Source organism: Sinocyclocheilus rhinocerous, unplaced genomic scaffold, assembly GCF_001515625.1.
Source record: "Sinocyclocheilus rhinocerous isolate Xijiao unplaced genomic scaffold, SAMN03320098_v1.1 scaffold2256, whole genome shotgun sequence".
NCBI lineage: Eukaryota > Metazoa > Chordata > Actinopteri > Cypriniformes > Cyprinidae > Sinocyclocheilus > Sinocyclocheilus rhinocerous.
Genome location: NW_015657297.1, coordinates 6,866 through 16,972, shown reverse-complemented (window position 1 = coordinate 16,972; position 10,107 = coordinate 6,866). Strand labels below are relative to the sequence as shown.

The window sequence follows — 10,107 nt, the reverse complement described above, 5'->3', positions numbered from 1 at the left end:
CCTATGATCAGATAAAACTGGTGTTTGTGATGTCAAGACCATCATGAACTAGTCTAATTCACTGATCTCACCTAATGTTTAATCTCTTATTAAGTGTGTAACATATGACTAATACTCTTGAGTTGCACCACTGATACTATCGCAATCATTGTGAAACATTTCAAAGCACAAGATGCACAAATAAAAGCTTTGAATTATGGCAGAACTTAAACACACACAGACATCAACAGTCAGCCTATGAATCTCAAGATTGGTGACAATAAAAAAAAAATTTTCATTCTGCAATGCATGCTGGGAGTTTTGTACTGGCACCCAGCATGCATTGCGGCATGATTTTTTTTTTTAATAAAAAATAGTCACCATTGTTGAGATTCATGTGCTGATTCTTGATGTCTGTGTGTGTCTAAACAGTGCTGTAGCTATAAAGGTTTTGTGCATAAAATGTTTTTAAATTTCTTAATAGTTTGTCAACATATCTCGTAGAGTCATTTTAGTACCATAAAAAAAATCAACCCATATAATTAGACACTAATTGAGATCAGTGAATCAGATCATGAGATGATGATTTCATCATCATTAAAAGTTATCAATACCACTTCATTACAATTTCGCTCAGCTCTTGTCATAACAAATGTGCGTTACATACACAGATACAACAGCAGAGAAAAACTAACATTAAAGAGTCAAGGGTCAAGAGCCCAACTAAAGCAACCACTGATTGCCAAAATGGTGAGACCAAACAAAACATTTTCAATACAATATAAACCTCGGTTAATTCTCAAAGAATTTTTGTAGATATATGACAGAAATAAAGTGAGTCTGGTTAGTAATGAGTGAAGCTGGTAATGCTGTTTGTGGAGTTGTGTAATCCTCCTCTGCTGTTTTATTTTGCTTAATTTCATCTAAGGCTGTGACTGGAAGTCAGTTGTAGTTTTGTTTCTTGTTCTTTCCTTCAGTGATTCTGCTTGTTAACAGCAGCTGTTCATCAGTGTCTGAATTCACTCATTAGTTTATCGTATATATATATATATATATATATATATACACACACACAGCAGTCAACATTTGAAGTGGATCAAAACCTTTAATCAAAGTTGTCCTAAAACCTGAAACCAAAATGCGTTCTTGTCTTAGGACAACTTTTATGAACTTTTTTGATCCACTTCAAATGTTGACTACTGTATATATATATATACAGTATATATACAAATATATTGCATATCTCTTATATATTATATATACAAATATATTATATACCTCTCTTGCAGTAGGTACCAATCTATCCCATTTCTGGATCGCTGTCCAGCAAGTGACCATCATGGACCAAAACGCAACCAATTCAACTGAAGGACCTTGTGGCTTGTCTGAAATGCCAGCTCGTCCATTCTTCCTATGTTTATACACAGTGATTTTTCTGGCAAGCCTGGTGCTCAACAGCATTACAGTTTATGTGTACTTTTGCAAAGCTACAAATCAATCCAGCATCACAATCTATCTGAAGAATCTGGCTATAGCCGACTTCTTTGTGTGCCTGTGTTTGATATTACGCATCGCTAAATATGCTAGAACTTCAATGGAAATTCAGCGTATCTACTGTAACTTTGGCGCTCCAGCTTCCTACCTCAACATGTACTCCAGTATTCTCTTCATGGGCTACATCGCTGCAAACAGGTATGGATGTTCATCCTTTTCTGGTAAAAAATTAACTTGATTTTCAACGAAATTGTGACCGCTTAATGTAACATTTTTGACAAGCTAAATATGTCAGTCTCTGAGTGACGTAAATATTTATGCTATGAAATAACTTAAACAATGTTCATTCTATAAAATAAGTATAATGAACTGAGCAAAAATAATTTAAAATGTCTCCAGCACGTTTCATAATACCCAAAAATCAGTCATAGCTCATCCCTCATGCACGCTATCACATTCGTCAAAAACTATTACAACTAAAAACATTAATACAGCACGGGCATCAGTCACTTCACTGAATACTTGCTGGCTAAAAAATAAATAATTATTAAAATCCACATCATTTGAATATCACAACATCAATGTCTGTCCAAAAATAACATGCATAATACACCGTTAACTGGAAAACCCACTCTACCGGATGTTTTGACGACGTCATTGCCAGTTTTTGGGGTAATGCATCACAAGTAACACAAGGTATGTAATCAGATTACTTTTTTCAAGTAACTAGTAAAGTAGTGCAAATTAGTTTGTAATTCACAAGAAAATATCTGAGTTACTTTTTCAATAAGTAATCCCATTTGTTTTCATATTTATTGACTGACAGCTCTTTGACAGCTATTTGAGCGGTGCCCTCTACTGTGCAGACGTGAATTTACATTTCCTTCAGCCTGAGGTGTATTTCACATTTGGTGTGAAAGGGTTTTTACATGTGCAAAAAATTGAACTTTTTATATTAAAAACAAGCAAGCCATGCCCAGATGAGAAATAGTCATGTAAAAGTAATGTAACATTACTTTCCATAAAAAGTAACTAAATAATGCAATTAGTTACTTTTTAGGGAGTAATGCAATTATGTAATGCATTACTTTTAAGAGTAACTTTCCTGAACACTGGTCATTTCTTTCCGAGAAGAAAATTTTTACATTGTTACATTTAATTACCCTTTTGCAGATTTTTGCATAATTTTAAGTTATAATGTGTAATTAAAATACTGAGCAAATATAAGAGTAAAAATAATAGAGTCTTGAACAAGGACTTTTAATATACTATATAGCTTCCTCATATATGACTTCAGAAATATCCAAGTACTATTTTGTAACACAGCATAACAGGGTTGAACAGAAAATAAGAGACAAAAAGACAAATTCAGCATTGTCAAATAAAATAAATAAATTAATTAATTAACACCACATTTTAATTTTATTGTTGTTTTATATGCAATGATAGAATGTAATGTTAGTTGCTTTGGATAAAAAAAAAGTGTCTGTTTAGTTAAAAGCTTATTGAAATGATCAGTAGCAAGTCATGGAGACACAAACAGCATTGCTTCCAGAGGATGGCCCTAGTTCTATATGACATATTTCTCTGTATTCTACGATTCACTGCTCTTTTGTTTCAGGTACATGAAGATCGCACGGCCACTGGAGACTCACACGCTGCAAACAGTCCGCTCCACACGCTACATCTGCATTGTGACCTGGGTCGTCCTGCTGTGCTCAAATTGTGCCTACATTGCTGCTTTTGTCAGCGCTGATAAACAAACCTCTGCCCACAGTGGTTTCGACTGTGACAGCTTTCATAACAGCTTACTCAAACAGATCTACTTGGCCTTGCAGATCATTTGCTTTCCATTGTTTTTGTTTGTGCTGGTATCCCTGATTCTGTTCTACCGGTTGAACGTACAGAAGCTTCGTCAAGCTCAGCGCACAATGCCGGATCAGCCTGGCAACGCTAAGCTCAGCAAGTCAAAGCGTAACATGCGAGTTCTGATGGTGGTTTTCTGCGTGTGTTTTGTACCGTATCATCTGGTGAGGCTGCCGTACGTGTTCATCAAACCCCTGCTGCAAGACTGCACAGCAAAGCAGGTTTTCTACATCCTGAAGGAGCTCACTGTCCTGCTCACAGTACTGAACGCCTGCTTGGATCCACTTATTTACTTTGTCTTTTGCAAGACCTTCAGAGCACAGCTTAACCTTCAAAGATTTTGCAAATCCAAATGATATAAAGAGCTCTAGTAAGTTGAATTAAAAGGGATAGTTTACCAAAAATTTTCTCACTCTCATGATGTTCCAAACCTTTCTTCAGCAAAACAAGACATTTTGAAAAATGTGTATAACCAGTTTGTGGTAGCCATTGACTTCTATGGGGTGGGGGGGTACTCTGAATAATACTCAGCAAGAACATCTGACTGTCTGTACAAAAGAGTTCACGTGATCAATTTACTTAGTGACAGAAATATATATTTTTTCTTCATTATTAAAAAAATTATAATAGCACAAAAACTGCATTATAATGCTTCTTTATCAGTGCCTCATATTCCACAACTCTCAGCATGGGGTGAGAGAGGAAACCAGCTTAAACTGTGCTTGACAAACACAACATCCATATTTATATCCGCTTTGAACTCCCACTGAAACCTCAGATAGAAATATCTGACAGAGATAATAATAATAATAATAATAAACCAGGAAAACCCTTCAGGCAATTGTGTTTATGTTTGTAAATGTTTGTGTGTTCTGTTCTTTTTATACTCTAATTTATGTTATTGGATTTGAATGTATTTGCAAAACTGATTTGCAAAGTATTTACATTTAAAGTTACTTAAAGTTATAGTGTTTACAGTAAAAAGTTACATAAGTATTTGGCATTTTAAGTTAAAATCAGATATGCTATTGCACATCTTGTATTCATCACTTTTGATCAATTTATTGCAATCTTGCTGAATAAAACTGAAACTTATATTCATTGTAGCATCAGGAGTCCCAGGGAAATTTTCATTCATTCTTCTGTGTAATTGTGCGTATATGAATGCGCTGACAATAAAGCTCTTTTGAATTTAGAAACATCTGAGACAAAGTTGATGTTTATTGAAACACAACTGGGACTCTATTGACTCCAATGAGCAATGAAAGAGCAATCACATTGTCCTGTGGGTTATGCTGGAGTCCAGGGAGTAGGAAGCTGTTTGTGTACAGACATGAGTGGTAGGAAACTCCTGCAGTGCTGAGCAAGTGTTCACCCACGAGACAAACCCAGCCACTCTTTAGTTCCTGTATCAAAGTCAACGCCCCCTTCCTCTGAAATATCATGTGAGGCTCATCCCAACACGCTTCTTCTTATTCTGTGTCATGATACAAGCTGACTCAACTCTTCAAGTAAGTTTCTTCTTATCATGGAACATTTTGTAATAATGTTATCATCATTATTTCTAATATCAGGATTTGCGAAAAAGTCACTTTGAAAGATTTACAATTTTGCTACAAATAGCACCATGCTATTTCTAAAGACATTCGAATGGTCATTTTGATTAAAATCTGAAATATAGGCAGCAAAAGTAAATGCAGTTGTTTACATCAAAAAAGACATTAAACGGAATGTTGGAAACTATATTGTATCGCATTGAATGTGCACCTGTAGTATACTTAACATTTTAAAAGTTTATACTACTTGTAATATTATATTATTACTAAAGATAGATAATATTACTAAAATACTTAAGTGCACTTTATAATCATGTCAAATTAAAAGTTTTATTTTAAAGTACACTAATTTTAATCTAAGTACTTAATTATACTTTTAACTGTAGTGTGTTATTCTGTATTACATTTAAAGTTCAATTATTTGAAAAGTACTAACTGCAACTACAACATTACAAATGTGTAATTCAAAATATATTTAAATACATGACACATACTTTGATCTAATTTCTATTGAAATGTCTATTCTAATTTGCCATAAATGCTTGTCAGAACACTTGGTAGTACACTTCACCATATTTTAGACAACAGAACTGATTATGAAACTACATAGAAAGATGTACTTAAGTACTGCTTAAGTAGGTCAAAAAGCACTCTAAAGGTCATCTAAAAGCATTTAATATAAATTCAAACTATTATATATTTTCATGTTATGGCAATTACATGTAATTAAGAGTTTGAAAACATTACATTCACAATTAAGTATGCTGTTTTAGAGTATATTAATTCCATAATAAATACACTTTTTAAAGTATGCAAGAATTGATTTTTTCACAAGATTGGTATTGTCAGAGTTTTGTCAGAGAGAGTTTGAAGTAGAAACAAAAGCATAAAAAGTGCAAGGACTATACAAAGATGTAGATTATTCATGAAAGTGGCACTTTTAATTTCTGAACATCAGCAAAAGAAAGTAGCAGAAGTTACAACATTGAATCATGTCACAATATTTCCTGATATCATCAAAGCTAAAGAAGTTCTTTCTTTTTCCATTTTAGATATGGACTACATCAACACTACACAGACGGAACCTAAAAACAGCACGAACGTCAGCAGTGTGTTCACACATCAGGTTCTGCCTGTGCTCTACACCATCATCTGTGCTTGTGCCTTCATTCTCAACGGACTCGCCGCTTGGATCTTCTTCAGGGTTCCCACCTCCTCAGCCTTAGTAGTTTACCTAAAAAACATGGTGGTGGCAGACGTTCTGATGTTGTTTACCTACCCGTGGCGTGTAGTGGGCGACCTCGGTTACGGCGGCTTGCAGTTGAAGCTGATAGTTTGCCGCTACACAGCTGTGCTTTTCTACCTCAGCATGTACACAGGAATAACCTTCATGAGCCTCATCAGCTTGGAACGCTACTTCAAAATCGTGTGCAGTACCTCCGAAGTGTCTTCTTTTCTGCAGCGTGTTTCGGTAGCAAAGGGTCTCGCACTGCTAACTTGGGGCGTCATGATGTTCTTCATGCTTCCGAACGCCATATTAACCAACCAGCCCATGCCTAAGGTTTTCTCCTGCATGGCCCTGAAGAGTGACCTGGGTCAGCGCTGGCACGAAATGTCATCCCACTTCAACGTTGGAATCTTCTGGGTGGCGTTCCTGCTGATGGTGTTTTGCTACACCTCCATCGCCTGTCATGTTTACCGCTCTTACAAACGCGTGCAGCAGGACAGCAGCGTGGCGAGACGGCGGTCAAATCGAAGTATTTTTAGCTTGCTGGCTGTTTTTGTCTTCTGCTTTGTTCCATACCACATTTGTCGCGTTCCTTACACGCTTAGCCAAAGCCACAAGGATGACTTTAGCACCTACAACCGCTTCATTCTCTTCCAGATCAAAGAAGCTACGCTCTTCCTGTCCGCCCTTAATGTGTGTCTGGATCCTGTCATCTACTTTTTCATGTGCAGGACATTCAGAGAGTCGCTTTTGCAGAAGATGTCATCGGTAAACCGCGAAAACAGGAGGCCTTCAATAGGCACTGGGTTCAGTATCAGCAATCTGTAAAGATTGAGCAACCAAGCAAAACGAGCATTAGCCATTTGCAAGATGGAAAAGATATTTAGAGTTGAAACCACATACATAGCTGTGGTTTTCTTGCATGCGGAAACGCAGCATAAAGAGATGGAGCGGAAGAAGGTCACAACAAAGTGGTGTTTTCCAAAAAACCCTAAGTCAGCCACAGCTTTCAAAACTGTTTACTGAAGAAAAGTCAACCCTTAACTGGAGAGTTGCCTATAAATAGAAATTCTGACATAATTTTCGTATCCTCATCTCATTGTAAATCTTTTACTCTTAAAAATAAATATCGCTGCTGTTTTCGCAGCGATGCCATTGAAGAATCATTTTTGGTTCCCTGATGAACATTTTAATGAACAGTTCTAAAAAGAAGCAATTTTTCTTATTGTGAAGAACATTTAAAAAACTTTTCCACTATAAAGAACCTTTTGTGTAATATACATATTCCGAGGATGTTAAAGGTTCGTCATAGAACCAGAGATGTTTGTGTACTTCCTTCTATGGAATAAAATGGTGACACTGAAGACTATTCAAGACATTCTTTTCTGTACATTAAAAGTGAATGAGAACTGAGAGCATCAAACTCCAAAATGACAAAGAAGCAACATTAAATTAAGTCCATATGACTACATCACAGTCCGAAACATAAGTCTTTAATTCACAGAAAATCTTACAGCATGCAGTTCTAAAAATCAAATATGGCCTCATTACAGGATGATGGCATCATTATAGGAAGTCTGACGTGATTAAATTTGGACATGAGATCAGTGCTGTTGATTGAAATAAATTCTAAAATTCGTATGAACTACAAAGGCAGAGGGCAAGATTATGGTGAATATCACCTTATATTATATGGAAAAAAACTGCCAAAATAAATCTTTAAAAATTCTCCACAGAACAACAAAAAAAAAAAATTATATAGGTTTGGAACAATTTGACATTTTGGTTGATCTGTTCCTTTAAAATTGCACTTAGCACAATCCCACACATTTCACACTTCTGTTGTTTACATGGTAAGCCTCAGCATCATTGCAAAGATTTTTTTTTTTTCCCGCACCACAACGGTGATGCCTATTGGCTCTGGAGAGACAGGATGTGTTTAGATATGACGTTTGGGTAATACAGAAACCATTTCCATTGGTTTTATCCTGTGTGGGGTTGTACAACCCATATTTTGTTTTCTCACACACTCACATTTTCTTTTCACATACATATTTTTACCTTTCAATTACATAAATGTCATGTTTCTATCTTTCTTTCACACACTCCATTCACATACATATGTTTCTACTTGTATTATATGTATATATAGCTGAAATTAATACGGATACCTGCTCATCTTTTGTTTTGTTTTTATTTTGAAGTTAAATATTCACATTCTTCATTGGACCGTTTGCAGGGAAGAGAAGCTAGTTTATTGCTTTGCATGATAATGAGATTTGTTTGCTCTTAAGTTTTGTAGAGTTTCGTTTACTTTGATCTGATTAGCGTGAAAACAGTGTCGCCCGCTGCTGCTTCAGCCGTCATATAGTAGATTATCCAAATAAAGTGTTTGTTCAACAAGCTGACAGAAGGCGATCCATTCTTTTTTGTTGGAAACGTTTTAATGATGAAGTACAATTGTTGTCATTGTAAATATTAATTTTTCCATGGCCACAGAGGAGAGTCAGAGATTGTGGGTCACATCAGCAGACAGACACAAGCACAAGTTTATATTTATTTCAACAAATGACAACTGAAATGAAATCCCTGGAAGCGTGTGAACAGTTTTGAATTTAGAATTTTAAAATGCCGGTTTAATGTAGTAAGACAGTGATGCTAAGACATGCAGATAAGCAAAGAATATACACGCAAAGCGTTTTCCTCCCTTTAGAAAAACGAAGAAAGCGCTTATGCATATGCTGACAGTATTTAAAGTTCATATTTTGGGTTCATCAGTTTTTCTGCACAAATGCTTTATTAGTAAGTTGTGTACAGAATGTGGTCTATCACTGTCTCGGTGGTGGTGCATAAGTGTTCAACGTGATCTCATGATAATTTGTATGTATTTTACGTAAAATGTGGTTTTATAAAACGTACATTTACTTACGTTTTTACAGGCACTAAAATGTACAATAGTGATGTATTTTCAGCATCTAAACATAAAAATACTTACATATTTTCAGTATTTAAAGGTGCAGTAGGAGATCTTGGAAAATGCTAACTTTAGCCTGATAGCACTGAAAGCGAATGTCCCACCCTCTCTGCAATCGCCGTCCAAAGCCACACCCCTTGAACGCATATACGCTCACAGACCAGAATACCAGATTCACTCATACACTTATTTATCTAACACACATACTCAGTCTACACCTCAAATTTGCACATAATATACAGTACCTGTACATACAAAAACTGTCTATTGTAATATACCTGCACATACAACTGTCAATTTATATATTTTTATTCCTTATTTACTTGTTCTATTTTTTATTATCTGTGTTTTTGTTCTGTCACTGTCATTCTGTTACACTGTGGAAGCTTCTGTCACAAAAACAAATTCCTCGTATGTGTAAACATACCTGGCAATAAAGCTCATTCTGATTCTGATACTGTAGGCCAGTGATTCTCAAACCTGTCCTAGAGTACCCCCAGCCTTGCACATATTGTATGTCTCCCTCATCTATCACACCTGATTCAACTCATCAGCTCGTTAGTGGTGACTGCAAGGCCTGAAGTGGGTGTGTCAGATATAGAGAGACATGCAAAGTGTGCAATGCTGGGTGTACTTCATGGAGAGGTTTGAGAGCCACTGCTGTAGGCTACATCAGTGGTTCCCAATTCCAGTCCTCGCGCCCTCCTGCTCTGCACATTCCATATGTATCTCTTATCAAGTGCGACGTTTGCTCTATTCGACCGTAAGTGCCCTGGAAAGTGGACATCACCGGCTATTCCGCCATGATTCCAGTTCGAAGCGAGGACTGGAATTGGGAACTGCTAGGCTACATCATGTGTCATTCACCGGTGAGAAAACTTTATAGTACAGTTAGTACTACAAAAAAGTACTACAATACCAGGAAGGAAGATCGGGTTGTTGATGTTTGTCTGCTATTCTCGCTCTGTCTGCACAGCGTGCATGAACGCGCTGATGACGTATCCTGTCTG

The 10,107-nt window shown here is 36.3% G+C and overlaps 2 protein-coding genes and 1 long non-coding RNA gene across 3 annotated transcripts in view; 2 read left to right on the top strand and 1 right to left on the bottom strand.

Annotated features, from left to right (window-relative positions):
* The window catches only part of LOC107720958 (uncharacterized), a 10,084-nt gene extending 432 nt beyond the window's left edge, over positions 1 to 9,652 (bottom strand). Inside the window, exons 1-2 of the long non-coding RNA XR_001637665.1 lie at positions 9,556 to 9,652; positions 7,128 to 7,129 (exon numbers count right to left, since the gene is read on the bottom strand). This is a non-coding gene — a long non-coding RNA (uncharacterized LOC107720958). The remainder of the gene's footprint in view (positions 1 to 7,127; positions 7,130 to 9,555) is intronic.
* On the top strand, positions 1,512 to 3,695 carry LOC107720957 (P2Y purinoceptor 14-like). The gene is made up of 2 exons (XM_016528793.1): positions 1,512 to 1,671; positions 3,095 to 3,695. Exons 1-2 carry the CDS (start codon positions 1,574 to 1,576, stop codon positions 3,693 to 3,695), a joined length of 699 nt encoding a protein of 232 aa, XP_016384279.1. The 5' UTR covers positions 1,512 to 1,573.
* Positions 4,811 to 7,123, top strand: LOC107720955 (P2Y purinoceptor 14-like). Its single transcript, XM_016528792.1, has 2 exons — positions 4,811 to 4,850; positions 5,948 to 7,123. Exon 2 carries the CDS (start codon positions 5,950 to 5,952, stop codon positions 6,949 to 6,951), a length of 1,002 nt encoding a protein of 333 aa, XP_016384278.1. The 5' UTR covers positions 4,811 to 4,850; positions 5,948 to 5,949; the 3' UTR covers positions 6,952 to 7,123.
* Positions 9,653 to 10,107: the final 455 nt, after the last annotated feature.

Bases quoted from the DNA above. Each gene is read 5' to 3' on its own strand.
- LOC107720957 (XM_016528793.1), top strand. From the start codon at position 1,574: ATGGAAATTCAGCGTATCTACTGTAACTTTGGCGCTCCAGCTTCCTAC. The intron at 1,672-3,094 runs GTATGGATGTTC...CTTTTGTTTCAG, and splicing joins GGCTACATCGCTGCAAACAG to GTACATGAAGATCGCACGGC.
- LOC107720955 (XM_016528792.1), top strand. From the start codon at position 5,950: ATGGACTACATCAACACTACACAGACGGAACCTAAAAACAGCACGAAC.